At 49.6% G+C, this 18,849-nt stretch overlaps 1 protein-coding gene across 1 annotated transcript; it reads left to right on the top strand.

Moving 5' to 3' along the window:
* Nucleotides 1-5,950: 5,950 nt before the first annotated feature.
* oafa (OAF homolog a (Drosophila)) lies at nt 5,951-18,411 on the top strand. Its single transcript, XM_035533923.1, has 4 exons — nt 5,951-6,685; nt 16,536-16,670; nt 16,816-16,996; nt 17,396-18,411. The coding sequence occupies exons 1-4, from the start codon at nt 6,455-6,457 to the stop codon at nt 17,674-17,676; spliced, it is 828 nt and encodes a 275-aa protein (XP_035389816.1). The 5' UTR covers nt 5,951-6,454; the 3' UTR covers nt 17,677-18,411.
* The last annotated feature ends 438 nt before the right edge of the window (nt 18,412-18,849 follow it).

Here is an 18,849-nt window from a genome sequence, read left to right as displayed (position 1 = left end):
GGCGATCGCCAAGCAGCGCTCTTGCTGTGCACCTGAAGTTGACCTATAGGCGCACCTGGCGATCGCCAAGCAGCGCTCTTGCTGTGCACCTGAAGTTGACCTATAGGTGCACCTGGCGATCGCCAAGCAGCGCTCTTGCTGTGCACCTGAAGTTGACCTATAGGTGCACCTGGCGGTCGCTAAGCAGCGCTCTTGCTGTGCACCTGAAGTTGACCTATAGGTGCACCTGGCGGTCGCTAAGCAGCGCTCTTGCTGTGCACCTGAAGTTGACCTATAGGTGCACCTGGCGATCGCCAAGCAGCGCTCTTGCTGTGCACCTGAAGTTGACCTATAGGTGCACCTGGCGATCGCCAAGCAGCGCTCTTGCTGTGCACCTGAAGTTGACCTATAGGTGCACCTGGCGGTCGCCAAGCAGCGCTCTTGCTGTGCACCTGAAGCTGACCTATAGGTGCACCTGGCGGTCGCTAAGCAGCGCTCTTGCTGTGCACCTGAAGCTGACCTATAGGTGCACCTGGCGGTCGCCAAGCAGCGCTCCTGCTGTGCACCTGAAGCTGACCTATAGGTGCACCTGGCGGTCGCCAAGCAGCGCTCCTGCTGTGCACCTGAAGCTGACCTATAGGTGCACCTGGCGGTCGCTAAGCAGCGCTCCTGCTGTGCACCTGAAGCTGACCTATAGGTGCACCTGGCGATCGCCAAGCAGCGCTCTTGCTGTGCACCTGAAGTTGACCTATAGGTGCACCTGGCGATCGCCAAGCAGCGCTCTTGCTGTGCACCTGAAGCTGACCTATAGGTGCACCTGGCGGTCGCCAAGCAGCGCTCTTGCTGTGCACCTGAAGATGACCTATAGGTGCACCTGGCGATCGCCAAGCAGCGCTCTTGCTGTGCACCTGAAGCTGACCTATAGGTGCACCTGGCGGTCGCTAAGCAGCGCTCCTGCTGTGCACCTGAAGCTGACCTATAGGTGCACCTGGCGGTCGCTAAGCAGCGCTCCTGCTGTGCACCTGAAGCTGACCTATAGGTGCACCTGGCGGTCGCCAAGCAGCGCTCCTGCTGTGCACCTGAAGCTGACCTATAGGTGCACCTGGCGGTCGCCAAGCAACGCTCCTGCTGTGCACCTGAAGCTGACCTATAGGTGCACCTGGCGGTCGCTAAGCAGCGCTCTTGCTGTGCACCTGAAGTTGACCTATAGGTGCACCTGGCGGTCGCTAAGCAGCGCTCTTGCTGTGCACCTGAAGTTGACCTATAGGCGCACCTGGCGGTCGCTAAGCAGCGCTCCTGCTGTGCACCTGAAGTTGACCTATAGGCGCACCTGGCGGTCGCTAAGCAGCGCTCTTGCTGTGCACCTGAAGTTGACCTATAGGCGCACCTGGCGATCGCCAAGCAGCGCTCTTGCTGTGCACCTGAAGTTGACCTATAGGCGCACCTGGCGGTCGCTAAGCAACGCTCCTGCTGTGCACCTGAAGCTGACCTATAGGTGCACCTGGCGGTCGCTAAGCAACGCTCCTGCTGTGCACCTGAAGCTGACCTATAGGTGCACCTGGCGGTCGCTAAGCAGCGCTCCTGCTGTGCACCTGAAGTTGACCTATAGGTGCACCTGGCGATCGCCAAGCAGCGCACCTGAAGCTGACCTATAGGTGCACCTGGCGGTCGCTAAGCAGCGCTCTTGCTGTGCACCTGAAGTTGACCTATAGGTGCACCTGGCGATCGCCAAGCAGCGCTCTTGCTGTGCACCTGAAGCTGACCTATAGGTGCACCTGGCGGTCGCCAAGCAGCGCTCTTGCTGTGCACCTGAAGTTGACCTATAGGTGCACCTGGCGATCGCCAAGCAGCGCTCTTGCTGTGCACCTGAAGCTGACCTATAGGTGCACCTGGCGGTCGCTAAGCAGCGCTCCTGCTGTGCACCTGAAGCTGACCTATAGGTGCACCTGGCGGTCGCCAAGCAGCGCTCCTGCTGTGCACCTGAAGTTGACCTATAGGTGCACCTGGCGGTCGCTAAGCAGCGCTCCTGCTGTGCACCTGAAGCTCACCTATAGGTGCACCTGGCGGTCGCTAAGCAGCGCTCCTGCTGTGCACCTGAAGTTGACCTATAGGTGCACCTGGCGGTCGCTAAGCAGCGCTCCTGCTGTGCACCTGAAGCTGACCTATAGGCGCACCTGGCGGTCGCTAAGCAGCGCTCCTGCTGTGCACCTGAAGCTCACCTATAGGTGCACCTGGCGGTCGCTAAGCAGCGCTCCTGCTGTGCACCTGAAGTTGACCTATAGGTGCACCTGGTGGTCGCTAAGCAGCGCTCCTGCTGTGCACCTGAAGCTGACCTATAGGTGCACCTGGCGGTCGCTAAGCAGCGCACCTGAAGTTGACCTATAGGTGCACCTGGCGGTCGCTAAGCAGCGCTCTTGCTGTGCACCTGAAGTTGACCTATAGGTGCACCTGGCGGTCGCTAAGCAGCGCTCCTGCTGTGCACCTGAAGCTGACCTATAGGCGCACCTGGCGGTCGCTAAGCAGCGCTCCTGCTGTGCACCTGAAGCTGACCTATAGGTGCACCTGGCGGTCGCTAAGCAGCGCTCCTGCTGTGCACCTGAAGCTGACCTATAGGTGCACCTGGCGGTCGCTAAGCAGCGCTCCTGCTGTGCACCTGAAGCTCACCTATAGGTGCACCTGGCGGTCGCTAAGCAGCGCTCCTGCTGTGCACCTGAAGCTCACCTATAGGTGCACCTGGCGGTCGCTAAGCAGCGCTCCTGCTGTGCACCTGAAGCTCACCTATAGGTGCACCTGGCGGTCGCTAAGCAGCGCTCCTGCTGTGCACCTGAAGCTCACCTATAGGTGCACCTGGCGGTCGCTAAGCAGCGCTCCTGCTGTGCACCTGAAGTTGACCTATAGGTGCACCTGGCGGTCGCTAAGCAGCGCTCCTGCTGTGCACCTGAAGCTGACCTATAGGTGCACCTGGCGGTCGCTAAGCAGCGCTCCTGCTGTGCACCTGAAGCTCACCTATAGGCGCACCTGGCGGTCGCTAAGCAGCGCTCCTGCTGTGCACCTGAAGCTCACCTATAGGTGCACCTGGCGGTCGCTAAGCAGCGCTCCTGCTGTGCACCTGAAGCTCACCTATAGGCGCACCTGGCGGTCGCTAAGCAGCGCTCCTGCTGTGCACCTGAAGCTCACCTATAGGCGCACCTGGCGGTCGCTAAGCAGCGCTCCTGCTGTGCACCTGCACTGGCTGTTCCACTTTCCTTTTTCTTTTTTGCAGTGCCTGTACACAGAGCCTGAATGTCGTCTCCACGGAAACACGCTTAGGGTATGCTCTCAGATAAAGGCATGGTGTAAATGAGAGTTACAGCCTTTATCTTGTGCTCTGGTTCAACACTGGGGACACACCGTGAATGGGAACGCAGCATTGTTACCATGCCATTAACACAATATGCAAACTCGCTGAAACATATGGCAGCAGAATAACATAAAGACACCCCCTCGCCACCCCCAAAATGCTTTTTCAATATATTGCATTAGGAGACAAAGAAATCTAAATAAATGCACCAAAACTAAAGAAGATATTGATTTGGTTGTGCCCATCCAGCCATCCCGGTAGAGGGACGAGTGTGGAGAAAAAGGGATAAGTGTGAAGACAGGAGGCAGAGGAGGGGTGAATGTGAAGACAGGGGGATGAGTGTAGAGACAGAGGGATGAGTGTGGTTTAGGCATTTTGTCGCTCTAGAAAGCAGAGAGTAACTGACAACAACCCAGCTGATCGACTGGCTGACAAGTGTATTCTGCTTGTGTAAGTGTGCAAGTGGAGTGTGTGTGTGATTTGAATGGCTAGTTAATCATGAACCTTTTTGTATACACTGTAAATAACTTGACCAAAGGAAGGAAAGTGGTACTTCTGACTGATGTGTGCAGTGCATTGAGTGACTGTAGGAATCACAAGCTCTTTTGTAAATAGTGGCATATTCAATGGACTAAACGTAATATTGAATATATTTGTCATGTTAAGCATTTGGTTGCAAATTCACTGACAGACATCACCAGACACCTTTCTCTCGTGAGGTTCTACCAGACCTGTAATGCTGTCTGCTTTTCAGTTGTGATGACAGACGAAAACTGATTTTGCCTTCAGTAAGTGAAACACAAGCTCATTACAGTTCTGTGTGGGTTATTGACCTCACCTGTCCAAAACAATCCACTTGTTTGCTCCAAAAACCTTCATAAATATCTAAGCATTTGTGTTTCAGTGTGAGATGCTTCAGTAGCCTTCAGAATCCATACGGATGCTCCTTCATAAGCCTGGTCCACTGGCAGCCATATGGGACCAAGACCAGTGAGCTCTCAGGTGAACTGCTCTGCTTTTCATCAGCATTGGTCACATCGCAGAGCCCATCACTCTGTTATACGTTATATTACTACTATTTTCCTAGAGGACTTCAAAGTGACCTTTCTGTCTATTAGCTGTTACCACCTGATAACATCTTCTGGTAAGCATACTTAGGTCAGACTGGTGTAGTACAATTTGACACATCTGTGCCTACATCATAGATAGTGTTTTCTACATCTTTGGTTTTTCATGACTGAAAGTATTCTTATTATCCTCCACTCTGGACTTCTGTGGCCTGCCAAGTTTCCAGTAATAAGCTCACCAGTGCGACACTGTACCAAACAACTGATCTTCAAACAGCTAAGGACAGTTTTCGAGACCCAGATTAAACCTTAGTGTAGGCATACAGAATTCCCAGAGGTGAGTTCTGATCAGTGTTTTAATCCAAAACTAACCCGTGTCCACGGACAGGCAATGACACTTTCTGTGGTTGTCATTTTATAAGACAACAGTAACGGATTCTAGACGCAAAAGCCAAGTAACAGACTTCACTGTGGCCCTTTTGTTAACTCTCCTGATAACATTCTGCACTTTACCCCCCAGAGTCTTTCATTTGCAATGGGCTTGAACACAGAGCCAAAATGGCAACAACAAAAAAAGCCCCAATTCATTACACACTTCACTTGACTAAGACTACACAGTCTAGGCTTTGTCTGTTTACCTGGTTAATAGCAATTCCATACAAAATCAAACTGGTTTCAGCATCATGCCAACCTCATCCAGGAGAGCTGGTCCAGGAACTGCATGCAGTAGAGGTCAAAGAAGAGTCTAACAACTGTCTTAAACAGATGGTTTCCCAAATGGAAAGGAATCCAAATACTTATAAGCAATACTGCTTGGTTACAGAAAGCAGAATTGTGGGTAAAATGACCTAGTTGAGTCTGGAAATACAGATCACAACTTTTGGGAAATATGTTTGGGTCTCCACTTAACCAAAGCAGCCTCGTTTATCTGACCTCGTGCCATCCTGCGAATCGTCTGCACCGGCTAGCACGGCGGGTTAAAGGCTGCTCACGCCGAGACCCTCCGTTGGCTCCCGCCTGCAGCCGCGCGCTCCCCCTCCATCCCCTGCTGTGCAGACAGCTGTCCTACCTGGGCCACCCAGGCAGAAGCACATCATCTTCAATGTTTAATGTGCTACTTTGATCACCATAAACATGTCCAAATGTTGTTCTTGGTGTGTCCGCTTAGGGATTTAATAAAGGAAAATGAAGTAGTCTATGTTAAGACAATTTAATTTACGGTTACATCTGTAGAATTGGTACATCATTTATATAGGCTGTAACAACCACTTTTCCTTTATAGGTTCACAATCGAAACACGTTGGCCATGTTTTGACACCGAACAATTCGCCAAATTAAGAAGACTAAAGGTATCCATGCAACAGAAAATAAATTAAAAATTAATATTTTACTGTCTTCTCAGTCGTTCTGTTGTTTCTTAGGGATATACATTTCCAGTAATATTAGAGAGATTCTTTCGCCCGTTATTAAATGATTTCTGACCTGCTGTTAACGCAGGGGCTTTAGGCGGAGTGTGCGCCTTTAAGAGTTTACTGCGCTCTCAAACTTTGGAGGCCGTCGGACTTCGGAGTTGCACTTTGGATTGTGGAGGAAGTGACGGACCTTCGGTAGTGTACAAGAGAAGAGTGAGCCGAAAATCAGAAACTTACTGAGAAGTCAGAGTGAGGTCTTGAATGGGAGTGTGCCTGCCCCGTACTGCGAAGCTCCGCGGGCTCACAAATCAACATTAAGTGTTGCGTCTCTCGAGGAGTGAAAAACCGAGACTGATCCGAGTGACGTGGTGCGCGTAGGTCATCATTTACCAAAACTTTCAAGACTTTGTTTTATGCTTCTTTTTTAACTTTGTTGTTTTGTTTTTTTCCTTTTTCCTTTTTTTACATTTTGCCGCAAGAATATGTATGAAGGTCTTATGAAATCTGACCAGCTGTGAGACAGTTGCGATAGCAGCGTCTGTCGGAATTGGTGAAATGAGACAAATAATAGCACCGTTTCAGTTGGGGACGAGAGTGCGTCTCAGTGTCGTGGCCGAGTCCTCGCTTTGAGTCCTCGTGTCTTTGGAGGAGCAGGTATGTTTGCCAGGTGCCTTCTGACGCTGTCGGGACGACTCGCGCTGCTCCTCTGCGCGCTCGCGCTGTCACCGACCCCCGGATTTAGTTCGGAATTAAAGGTGCGGGTCCGTTTAGCTGATGGCCAGGTCACCGAGGAGCTGCTGCAAGCCGACAGTCAGAGAGATTCCGTTACGCTGGAGTTTAAACAAGCAGATGGCACGCTCATCACCTTTGTCGCTGACTTTAAGCAGGTAAGAACAGAAAACAAAAGCGCGGTAAACGTGGGACTTTCTGGGTTGTTTCAGATAATCAGAAACTGCCAATATGAGGATCAGACCACGATCTCAAATGCAAATGGAACCACAGACCTTTTTTTAACCATCAAACCCACAGAACCTCTGCGTGCATGGAGAATGTGTGGAAAGGCGCTCCACTGTGGAGTGCAGACCTATCTAGTGCAACCTTGAACTGTCTAGCTTTCTGTCCACTCGGCCCTTAATTGCTTCCTGACAGCATCATACAAACTCAAACTTGCACCCACTGGCATGGTAGTCTCACAATGCTTTGTGTTATGATGAAGGAGCTCACGCTAAGGGCAGATTTGCAAAACTGTCATTGTATTACCACCTCGTTCATGAGTCGGTAGACTCAGCCAGCTCCTTTAGGACGCGTGCATTGGTGCCGTCGGAGCCAGGGCCGTGACTGCACGCGGTGGGGCTCCTTTTTATCAGCACCGCGCGGAGGCCGTTCCCGTTCCACGCGCATGTGTTTCTCATCTGCGTAATCTCGAGGATTTATGGAAAGCTGAATCAGTTACGACTTTGAGCGGCGCTGCTAGAGTTAGTGCACGCTGATCTGTGAGTGGTTTTGCGCTGACGCCGAAAGAGACACTTTCATACTGACGCGTCTGACCGCGTAGAGGGATATGTCTGCGTAGGGCTCAGGTCATTGGCTTTCACACACTTTCTCTTGAACGGTTCTCTTGAAAGTTTGCTGTTTACAGTCAGCTAAGGTTTGGCCCCGTCCTCATTTTCGAGAAGAAGTCCTTTCACTCTCCTGGACTACAGTATTTCATGCCATCTGTAGTTATTCTGTCACCTCATGAGATAAAATGAATTCAGTGACTGGACACTGCTGTAGAGTAGGACCTCTAAAATTGTTGTAGTCCACTAGATGTGGCTAGCACAAGTATCGTCACCTCAGGACTTTGTCCGTTGGACAGTGATTATTAGCCAATGAGTACAAATATTGGAGACGAGGTCTTGAATTCTGAATCGGGAATCCAAAATCCATTCCTGGATTTTGTAGTCACTGGTAGTTTGTCATGGAGCACAGGTATTGCAGTCGGGCCCTGCACGTTGATTTAAGATCTGGCGATCTGGCATGCACAAACATAAGCCTCCTTCATGGTCGCCTTCACAAGGAAGCGTGCATCTCAGAGCCTTGCACTGAGAGCTACAGTGATTTACATACGCACTAATATGCTTGTAGTGCATTCAGTGCCGTTTACACCTGCTGAAATTAACAGGATAATTACAGTATGATCTTGTGTTAAAAGCATGCAACCTTAATTTGATTTCCCACTCACTAAGGGCTTACTGTGACTTTAGCTGTGAATGATTTAGGAGGTACGTGAGGTCACTGCCAGTAATTGGTCTGTATCAGCAAACACTGTTCCTCTGTGTGGAAACTGGGACCTGTGAAAAACAAAAGAGAGGTGTCTCTGGGAAACAGAGCAGTGAGTGCACGCAGGCCGAGGAATGTTCCTGCTACTATAAAGACTGGAGAGTGAAAACATTTGCATTGCCTTAAATCACCTGTATATCCCTCTCTTTAGCTGTATATCCAGTATCTCTCACTAGACGTACAGTCTATATCTACTATACTATATCGTGTGTGTGTGTGTGTGTGTGTGTATATATCTCCTCCCTCTCTTTCACTAGCTGTATAGTGTATATCTTCTCTCTCTCTCTCTCTCTCTCTCTCTCTCTCTCTCCCCTCAAGCTGTGTAATATCTGTGCTTCAAAGACAAGGCAGTTATGACAAAGCCCACACAGTAAGCAATGATGAATGCGAATGGATTCCTGCTTGCCCTGAGGCTGCTGTGTAAGGAGGCGAGTGCCGAGGTCCGCCTTTGGGGCTTTTCCCCCTGCGATATGCCTGACCCTCTGTGCTGTTACCCCTCACTCCACCTCTGACTGCAGACTCGCGCATCATCTCCCACAGCAACCAGCCAAGGAGCCGGACGCGGAACTCTGTAGCTATGAATTTAACATTGGGTTGTTTTGTTTATCTTGTGAACTGCTGAGCGTTATGTAGGTTTGTTTTTTTTCTGCTTTGTTGATCTCCAGTCTTTGCTGAGTCCTGCTGGGTGACTTGACTCATATCCAGCACTTCCCCTTGGAAAAGCTGCCAGTTCAACTGTACGTTCAACACATGGCATGGCTTTCCTACTGTTTCATTGTTGATAGTGTAACGGGTGTTTTTTTAATCTTTTAAATGCCCTCAAGGCTTAACTTCATGGGCTCCCTGCCCAAGTGTCTTGTTTGTAAATAGCAAGGTTGGAAAACACGTAACGGTCCCGGTCCCATTGACCGGTGTGAACCCCCTCAACCCTCCCCCCCATCACTCCCTTTTGCACAAACATGTTTGTGTGAGTGGTTTATGTTCCCTGTCTGGAGCGGAGCTCCTCTGCCTGCTGGCGTGTCACCTGCAGGAACATGTTCTGGCTTTGGGCGTTGGTGTCACCTTTTCTGAGTGGAGAAGGTGTAGTCTGGAGATGCCACCCAGTGTGCTTGCGATCTTAGGTAGGCGTGTGGTTTTGCGTAACGTCCTGCCGCCGCCGAGGACATGCGACCTGCCAGTCGCTCTCCTCTCCGTCCTGCGCAGGCCACACGGGTGCCACATCTGGAAAATCATGCCATCCCTGCCCTACTGGTTTTTAATGGTGCCCTGTATTGAAATGATACCGTGGAGCAGATGTTGCAATGTTTGCAGTAACCTTTGTTTGCCGTGCAGAATGCATGCTAAGAGCAGCCCAGCCTGTATCTGTGGACTCTTCCTCTGTGTCTGTCTGTGGACTTTCTCTCTCTCGGTCTGTGCACTCTTTGCTAGCCAGTGTGGTGATGAATTTTTCAGTTGTGTTCACTGCAGGCACTCCCCCATCAGACAGCCTGGCTTCTGGGCTGCAGGGTGATGTCTTTATTCCAGCCAGAGCGAAGCAGATGTTGGCCTTCTGAAGGCTGCAGGCTGTGGAGAAGGCAGGATGAGGAATGCTGACCGAGCTGAGCAAACGTCTTCAGCAGTTCTGTGACTTTAGAACCCATTTTACCTGGGGGTGCTGTGCACTTACACTGGAGCAGTTGGTCAGGAGGTCCGTGTTGTTCCTGATTTCAAGTTTATGTTGCGTTTCATAACTGTTAAAAACTGTTCATAACTGTCTAAAAAGGCTGTTGCCTTTTTCTTGCATTTCATTTTCAGAGCAAAATGCCCTCAGCTGTCACAAGGGAGTGATGAAATATCTGACTCCTGACACTTCACTGCAAAATGTTTTTTTTCCGTCTTTGTAAACAACCTTTCTGGTCAATGGCACTGAATTGTCAGACCTGTTCTAAGAAGCAACACCATTGTAGAAATTAAGTTTACTTTCCACATGGCTAGCAAGAAGAGTGAGTTTAAAGGTGAAAATATTAAAAGACTATGAATGCATATATTCCCCTGTGCTCACACCCAGGGGAGGGGGGTGGCCTATCCAACACAAAGCCTGAACAAATCCCTACAGTTAGCCACAAGCTGCACAGTTACACAAATAGGTGTGCACTCAACTACCAGTACTACAGCAACCAAAACCTTTTATGATGAGTCAGAGTTTTCAAACTTTGAGTTCCCACGCCTTTTCCTACCTGTCGTGCAGCCTGTCAAGTTTAGTGAGACTTCTGGCATCCTTTGTTTTCTGCAGTCCATTTCAAACCTGCCTTGTGTTAAGGTGTTGTGGTACGAAGCAATTCTGTCACGTGAATATCAGTAAAAACACCGCGATGCTTTGATTTCACGTTCCAGGGTAAGAGATGGGTAGAACTGAACAGTGCCAGTAGCTTCTGTGTGGCTCGGTTTACGGCGGGATACTTCTCTATAGGAACGAGCTCTCTCACCTGGAGCACGCCACATCTCTCGTCTTCAAAACATTGTCAAATCCGTTTGAAAAGTAGCTTAATCTGTCACCAGGAGTTTCAGACAATCTGAATCAGCAGCAAAAGGGTTAAGAAGGAATGTAATTTGTGGTATTTACAGTTGTAGATTTTGGAGTCTGTCCTCAAAGCTGTGTTATAGATTTACAGATGTGTTTAATACCATGAGGTTCTCACTTTTAGGTCTTCAGCTGCCCGGCCACTTGTGTTTTGATGTGGAGGAAAATGTCTCAGTTCTTCCTTTTTAAGATGAGTCCTGCTTGGGTCTGTTGACGAATGCAAATACTACGTGCACTAGATCAGGTAGCTTCTATAACTTCTCCTGGAGATTGTGGTTGAGTCTAGGCAGTGTCCAGCAGAAAAGCCAGATCTAAAATCCACAGGGTCTGAGAGATCTGGACAGTTGCGCTTTTCTTCCAGGAGTAACTTCTCTTCAAAGGTTAAAAAAAAACCCAAGATATCACTTTACGTCTTGAAAGCCACTTCTCCAACCCTAACCTTGAACACTGCAGTGAGCTATCCACCTCACCTAACCCTCTACACTGCAGTGAGCTATCCACCTCACCTAACCTTGAACACTGCAGTGAGCTATCCACCTCACCTAACCCTCTACACTGCAGTGAGCTATCCACCTCACCTAACCCTCTACACTGCAGTGAGCTGGCCGGTCACTGGAGAGGCCTTCAGGGTCTGCAGTGAGATTTCTGAACTGTCTGTGATTTAAGGGTATGAATGTGAGGCAAAATTGACAATTTCCAGCCCAGGTTTCATGACATGGTCTAAGTTTAGCGTTTCTAATGTCCAAAATTCTGGGAAGCAATTGTCAGATTTCCACATCTCGACCATGCTGTTCACAGATCCCCTCATGGACCGTGCTCCTTCTCGGACTCTGGCTGTGTGACTGGATAGTGGCATATTTGCCTTTTACAATATTAAAGCACAATAGAGTATGATGATTAGTAGCTCTTTCTTTTATTGTAGTATTCTGATACCGACCATACAAAAATGACCAACTGTATACATCGCAAGACTCGTCCAGTGCAATGCTGAAATTCTGGCATTTCTCAAGATCAGAGGACAACTGTCTCAGTTGCACTCTTTGTCTGATGTTCTGTGTTCAGCAGTATGTTCCGTCACTGGTGGTCTGATACCAGTCGTTCCAAATGTTCATGTTCTGGAGACAAGATTGCAGTGGCTTCTCTGAGGCAACTTTGCACAAGTTTCCCTTCACGGTATTGACTTTTGCTGTGAGAGTTGTTCTGTGCCAGTTGATGGGATGTGCATGACTGTTTGTTTCGACACAACTGAGTGTGTTTGACTGGCATTTTGTTGTTCAGCTTGTGTTTGCGAAGTTCGGTACCTCTGGGGAATTTATGGTAGGCATGTGACTCTGAAGATTCAGTGTTTTTAAAACACCACGGTGACATTTGGCACATTTTAAGCAGATTTCCGTTCCTTTCCACTCAGTGGAAAAAAAATATATAAATCTTTCCACTCCAGTAAGATGTTCTGTCTTCATCTTCATTTTTCTGCCATGTTTCAGCGTTGGTTGACATTAGCCCACAAACTTTGGTTTCTACCAGCCTCAAGTCAAAGATTCAATCAGCAATGTCTGATGCACAACTACAACTATGCAAAACATATATATAAGTTTTAAAAAATGTTATGTATGGAGGAGTCACACTTGTTCAGGCAAAGATCCACATGGGGCTCTTTGACCACCCCTGCGCTCCACCCCCCTTGTGCAACAACCCTAGGTTTTGGCTCACTGATCTGTGTTGAAATGTAGGTGTAAGTATGTGGTTATTAGGAAACCTGCTTTATGATCTTGATATAATATCAAATGTGAAAGCGTGTGTGGTAGGCGAAGGAGACTTGGTGTCTTGCCAGTGTCTTGATGAGGGTGAGGCTGGTAAATCCGGGGGGGGGGCCCCCTCTGTGCAGGGCTGCCGGCTGCCATGGTCACTCACGGCCCAGGGTAGCGTGGTGGCTGGCAGGGAGGTTGAAGTTTGCTCTTCTGAATGTGCCTGGTGCCAACGGGCACTTGGCATAGTGCCCATGGGCTCCAGAGCAAGTGAGCTGGCACTCCCCGCAGCCACAGAGGCAAAGGTCAAAGGTCACCAGGAGCCAGCTCACGCTGCAGGTGGTTTCCAAGCGGTCAGCCATGCGCCCCATTAAATAGTGCCCTCTAGTGTTTACCGTTGGAGGAGCTGCGTACCTGCCGAGTTGTCAGGTGAGAGGAAGAGGAAACACTGAGGTCTGTGCCAGTCTCCTCACCTTTTACTTTAAAAAAACATTTTTTTTATCTGTGTTAATTGCCTGTCCATAATGATGCATATCCCAGAGGCTTCTGCTTTATCGTGTTGCCTCGAGGCAGAATGGGCCAGGTGTGTGTGTGTGTGTAATTCGCCAGCTTGGCTAATCCACTTCTGGCTGCAACTGCTGGTCTTTCTTGTGCTGGTCTTTCTTGCAGGAGATGTGTAGCGGGTCTGTGCACCTGCACCTTTCCGCCGTACGGCGGTACGGACCGTAATCCTGTCTGTACGGACGGGGACCGTAATCCTGTGTACTGTGTAGCGGGACATGCAGAACACAGGTGTTTTGTCTTCGTTCCTCCGCCCGTGTGCCAGCCTCGCCGCGGGGCGAGCCAGACGCCTGGCACGGCTCCGGTGGGTCCTGACTGGGCCGTGAGGGTCGGAATAAGGCTCTCACTGAGCGGGTGGTCCTGAAGCTTCGTTCTGTTAAGGTCCTCTCACACCCACGTGACCTGTGAGGAGAGCAGTAAACAGGAAGCGTGGCGAGCCCCCCGGGACTGCATTGTTTGCGAGAAGGACCTCCGTGTCAGCAGAGCGAGGTGCTCGGCCTCTAAAACAAGCCGTGCGGCCTCCGGCTGGAGCGGAGGGAAAGTTAAAACATGCCTGTTGGGTTTGTCCGGAAGGTCATTGGGGTTGGGGGCTTCTTTGATGCGTGTGGTGTGTTTGTGAGGGCTATTAAAGCCTAAGGGAACCAGCGCACGTGTGAGGACGGACCACAAGCTGCTTTTGAAGTTTTTAAAAAAGGAGACTCCTGGGATTTCCCTTTGTCCCGGAACAGTGCAGGATTTTTCAAATTTAACACGTGTTTAAATGACTTCAGCTAACCGCTGCAGTAAACAGGTTATTTAGCTCCCGCCGGCGCGGTGACGCTGACGATTGCCGCGGTTTCTGCCGGAAAAAAATAAAGCAAATGCAGAGAAGACACAGTTAAGGGCCTTTTGAAGGATCGCTTTAATGCTACTGTCGTTTCTCCCACTAGACTACTAGAGGGCTAGGCCGTGCGTGAAACCTGTAGAACCTGATTAAATAATTTGACTTTACACATCCTGTAAAATGATCTCACACAGATGACACGGACGTGCCCCATGTGGCCAGCCTGTGATGGAGAACTGGTGCTCAGGCTAGATGCTGCTGCCTTAAAAACATGCTTTGATATTTTTAATGGTTATTTTAAAAACTGGGAAAATAGTCTGTATGAGAACAATACAAGTTTAGAATATATAAAAAAACTGATTTGTTGAGGTGCCATTACCCACATCTTTGTCATTATTCTTGCTTCACCAGCTAATAACCATCAAAATGAGGACTGCGCAGTAAACACGTTATAATGCCGTAGAAAGCCAGGAATAGGCATTGTTTGGCTCTGTCCAGACTAATTCCATATGATGCAATATGGCACTTTGCCATATTACACAGGTCAGTTGGGAATGACTGGGAATGCTGGGCCTGGCTGATTCTGCTGCTGCTGCCACAGGCGGACATTTGCGGAATCCCTTCAATTGCAGCCTTCTGCTATTGGCCCGAAGTGCAGATGATGTGTGATGGACCTGGGCAGCCCTGTTCATTATGGGTCCTGCTGGGAGGAGCTTCAGTAGGTCAGCAGGAATGGACCAGCACCGGGCGGGGGACGGACCAGTACGCACTGGGTCATTAGTGACAATCTCCCAGTATCTTCACTTGCTAAGATATCATCTTAGTTGAGTCATGAGTTCAGTAGAACTAATATGAATAAAGGCAATGTAGCCACTATCTGTCATTATGAAATGAATATACGATTTCACAACCAATTACTGTACATTCCTTCTCGTTTTAAATGTTCTTGTCAAGTGAAATTGCCTTACTGCAGTGGTACATAATTAAATTTCAAACTTGTATTTCTTAGAAGAAGCAAAATGATCTGCCACTGCAGTAAGAGAACTGCACCTCAAGACCTTAAAAAAAAAGCAAGAACATCTGGAAATGGGTTATAAAATTATAGAATAATTTTAGTGCCAGGAAATATTAGATCTCTTTTCTTTTTTTTTTTTTTGGTTGCCTCTTTGTATAATGGATGAGTTTGATCGTGTGGAGTCGTGGTAAATGGTTTGTCTTTGACATTGCGTGAGGTGCTGAGCTCTAATGGCAGTTGGCAGAAGCGGTGACCCCCTCTTTGGCGAGGTGACCCTGTGTTTGGCGAGGTGACCCTGTGTTTGGTGAATTCCAAACACACTCTGGAGTTGTTACAGAGGAGCTTGAACCCAATGTTTCCTTTGTTTTTTGAAATGACCCCTGTGGAACTGCCAAAGCGGTGTCAGGACTTCTGTTTGGTCCCGTGGATTCTCTTATGGGAGTTGCTGTCGCGGTGTGGGGGCTGAACTGAAGGACCACCGTGCTTGGGAGTTTCGTCCCTTTCCTGTTCCCACCTGCGGGGAGGTCAAGCAGATGGGGCCGGGACAGGCAGAGTCGTGACGGTGCTCAAACCTTTAAAAAGAGGACTCGCATACTCCATATGTGAAGACCAGAAATCGGCATGTGTGAAGATCAGTCGAGTGAGCCTCTGATCTGAGTAAACACCAGTGAAGCGCAGCATGTCGGAGACGTAAGACTAGGTGTGTGTGCGTGTGCGTACGTGTGCGTACGTGTGCGTGTGGGTGCGTGTGGGTGCGTGTGCGGGTGTGTGTGCGTGCGCGTGCGTGCGGGTGCGTGTGTGCGTGCGTGTGTGTGGTCAGTGGGCGGCAGTGTTGCCAGTGCGGATCCCGGGGTAGATCCTGGGTTTCTCCCCCGCCGGCAGCACGGTGGCTCTAGAGCTGTGCCCCACAACCCCCCATCATTAACTGGGGTGCCTGCAGCGTTTTTCTCTGCCCCTCTCCCTTCAGCCTGATGGGTGGTCTTCCCCCATCTCCCCTCCCCTCCCCTCCCCTCCCCTCCACACATACAGCCTCTACAGGCTTTACCCCAATACTGCTAGGTTCACAGCCTGGTGAGCCTGCATGTGACCGTCCGTGACCGTCCTCACGGTTTGGGTGGAGAGATTGCGAGCACAGAGCTCGCGTGAGTGCTGTCTTGCGTCTTTATTGACACAGAGCAGCTCTTAAAACCAGATGAAAAGCTGTAGATGAAGGACTTCAGAATAATGGCTGTTTCTCTGTGCAAGGCCCTGGAGCCAATCTTCCGCTGGGTGGGCGGGGGAGAGAGAATGGGTGACAGGTCTGTGGTCTTACTTGTCTCTCTAGGACTTCCCATCATGCCCTCTCACGGAAGTCTTTATAGACGTGGCCGTCTGCCAATTTTCCAGTGCTGTTGTCAGTGGCAACCCATTCATGTTCTCAAATATACAGTGTCTCTCCATTGTTCTGGCTCAGAACACAAAAACATCTTTAATTCACGATCTGACTGCGGTTGTTTAGTTAAAAGCAGAACTGGAATTTTAATAGCCAGAAAAGTGAAAACAAGCCAACTTCTCTCCTCACGCTTAGCTAAGCGCTTCAAATAAAAGTGGAACGCTACTGTAGAGCCGGAGACGCATCAGCAGTATGCGTGTGGTAGGTAATGGTGGGTTTGTAGACTGCTGAGAGTAATGACATAACTGTGAATGTGCTGTGTCTCCATATGTTGTGCAGGATGTGAAGATCTTCCGGGCGTTGATCCTGGGTGAACTGGAGAGGGGACAGAGCCAATACCAGGCCCTGTGCTTCATCACACGCCTCAGCCGCAATGAGATCATCCCCAGCGACTCCATGGCGAGACTCCGGCAGGTCAGTCCCGAAGTCCCGAGTCCTGCAGCAGGTGGGGGGGTTAGCCTGGGTCACCACCGCGCAATAAGAGTCACGCACTGTTAACACGTGACGGCGGAGGGGCCGTCGGAACTCACGCCGTTTCTCTGGGTCCTGCCTATTGCAGAAGAACCCACACACCGTCCGGGCTGCAGAGGAGAGGCGGGCGACGGAAGAGCTCAGCATGAGCGTGGCGGTGAACGTGACGCGGGCGTGGCAGATCAGCGCCCACATCCACAACACGTGCAGCATGGCCCGCGAGGCCGTGTACACGCGGGAGGCGGATGCGCGCCACTGGCTGGACGCAGGCGGGCCTTCCCTTGCACCTCACTAATGACACCCTCCGAAACCCCAGAACTCGTAACGCAGCTCTGTGCAGACACCACTTAGGCTTTAAGTATAGTGTTGAGCCAGTTGCGTCCCTTCCCACGAGTCAATAATACAGCTGAACGCATAAACCTACATATATAGCAGAACTGAATAACTGGTTTTATGGGGAAATTTTAGCCACGGAGTGCTTGGCCCTGCTTTAAGGATCACTTTCATTGTGAATTTGCCTTTCAGTAGAATAAAGCCTTTCTTTTGTTCTTTTGTTTTTATTGTAATAAAGATCCTTGAATGTTAATCTGAGGCCATTAGGCCTCAGGACGTTGACCCTTGGGGCTTGACCAAGCCTGTCAGCCTAAGGCTGTTGTCACTGTGCGCAGGTGTGGAGGGGTCCACGTTCGAGGTCCTGCCCCGGGCAGCGGAGTTGCCGGGCCTGCCGAGCTGCGGGGCGGCGCGGGACCTGTGGGAGCCGTGCACCTGCAGCTACGCCCTGCGGCTGGAGTGGTACCCGTGCCTGCTCAAGTACTGCCGCAGCCAGGAGGGCGGCACCGCCGTGCGCAGCACCACCTACAAATGCGGCATCAGGAGCTGCAGCAAGGGCTACAACTTCACCTTCTACACCCCCCACAAACAACTCTGCCTCTGGGAGGAGGAGTCCTAGCACCACAAACAGCTCTGACTCTGAGAGGAGGAGGCCCAGCACCACAAACAGCTCTGACTCTGAGACGAGTCCCAGCACGCCTGAGCTCAGCACTCGGCAGCTGCTTGCTTGTTGTTTTGTGTTTTGTTTTGTTTTTTTTTTACCTGGAAAGCCTTATTTATGAATGGGGTCATGGGTTTCAGCTTGGCTCCGGATGGTGCGGACGAGACTCTCTCTGGCTCCAGGAAAGCAGGACACTGATGTCACATTCCTCATGGCTCGTCCTCTCGGGACGCCCGTGAACGCCAGGTCTGCCGCTTCCGCAATGAGACGGCTAGCCGAGCCGATGATGTCTGACCCGTTTGGGAAACCTTTAGACCTTCTGCCTTTAATGAGCTCTGAGTCGCAGTCATACGATAAACATCTGCAACGTGTTCAGTGAACCCAAACAGCAGTGAGAGAACTGTGACCCCGTCATCTATGTAACACGCTGGATGAAGCTCGGTCAGGTTTTCTGTTCACGTCGTATCAGAATCTGATGTTTTATTATTTATTGTTTTGCTGTGCTAACAAGTGATTGAACTAATTAAAGCACGTGTTCAGAAAGAAACGTGCTGTTGCTTCTCTTTGTTTAGAATGTCGGTGCCCGGTAACATTGGTCAGAAGATGTCTGATGAGGGTTTACTTGTATTTTTTGAACATGATGCTGGACTATTTTGTGTGTGTGTGTGTGTGTGTGTGTGTGTGTGTGTGTGTGTGTGTGTGTGTGTGTGTATATATATATATATATATATATATATATATATATATATATATATATATATATATAAACGTGCTGTTGCGCTATATATATATATATATATATATATATATAAAATATGTCATTTATGCCTTGGTTCTGTCAGGACTGAAATGCCGTGTTGTGTTTTTTCTGTTTTCATGAGTCTCCTTCATCCATCTGGGAAAGACAGTATTTAACGAGGCTAGCTGTTTCAGCATTACGTTTGTTTCTTGGATTGTATCGCTGTGTGTGTTTCTTCAGTTAATTTGGTGTGTGCATGCGTGCTCGCTCATGTCTTTTTCCTAAGGTGTTAGAGTTCACATTTCATTAATATTGTCCCTCCCTTTCCCCACAAGCATCAGTTTTAAACATTCATAATGATCACTGTTTTAGTCCCTTAAAACGTTCTGGTT

The sequence above is a fragment of the Electrophorus electricus genome, chromosome 15 (assembly GCF_013358815.1).
Source record: "Electrophorus electricus isolate fEleEle1 chromosome 15, fEleEle1.pri, whole genome shotgun sequence".
Taxonomy (NCBI): domain Eukaryota; kingdom Metazoa; phylum Chordata; class Actinopteri; order Gymnotiformes; family Gymnotidae; genus Electrophorus; species Electrophorus electricus.
Note: the sequence above shows the minus strand (reverse complement) of the source record. Positions and strands in the feature narration are given on the sequence as shown.

Coding starts and splice junctions, on each gene's coding strand:
- oafa (XM_035533923.1), top strand. CDS start 6,455: ATGTTTGCCAGGTGCCTTCTGACGCTGTCGGGACGACTCGCGCTGCTC. Junction 16,671..16,815: donor CCATGGCGAGACTCCGGCAG/GTCAGTCCCGAA, acceptor TGCCTATTGCAG/AAGAACCCACACACCGTCCG. Junction 16,997..17,395: donor GCGCCACTGGCTGGACGCAG/GCGGGCCTTCCC, acceptor CACTGTGCGCAG/GTGTGGAGGGGTCCACGTTC.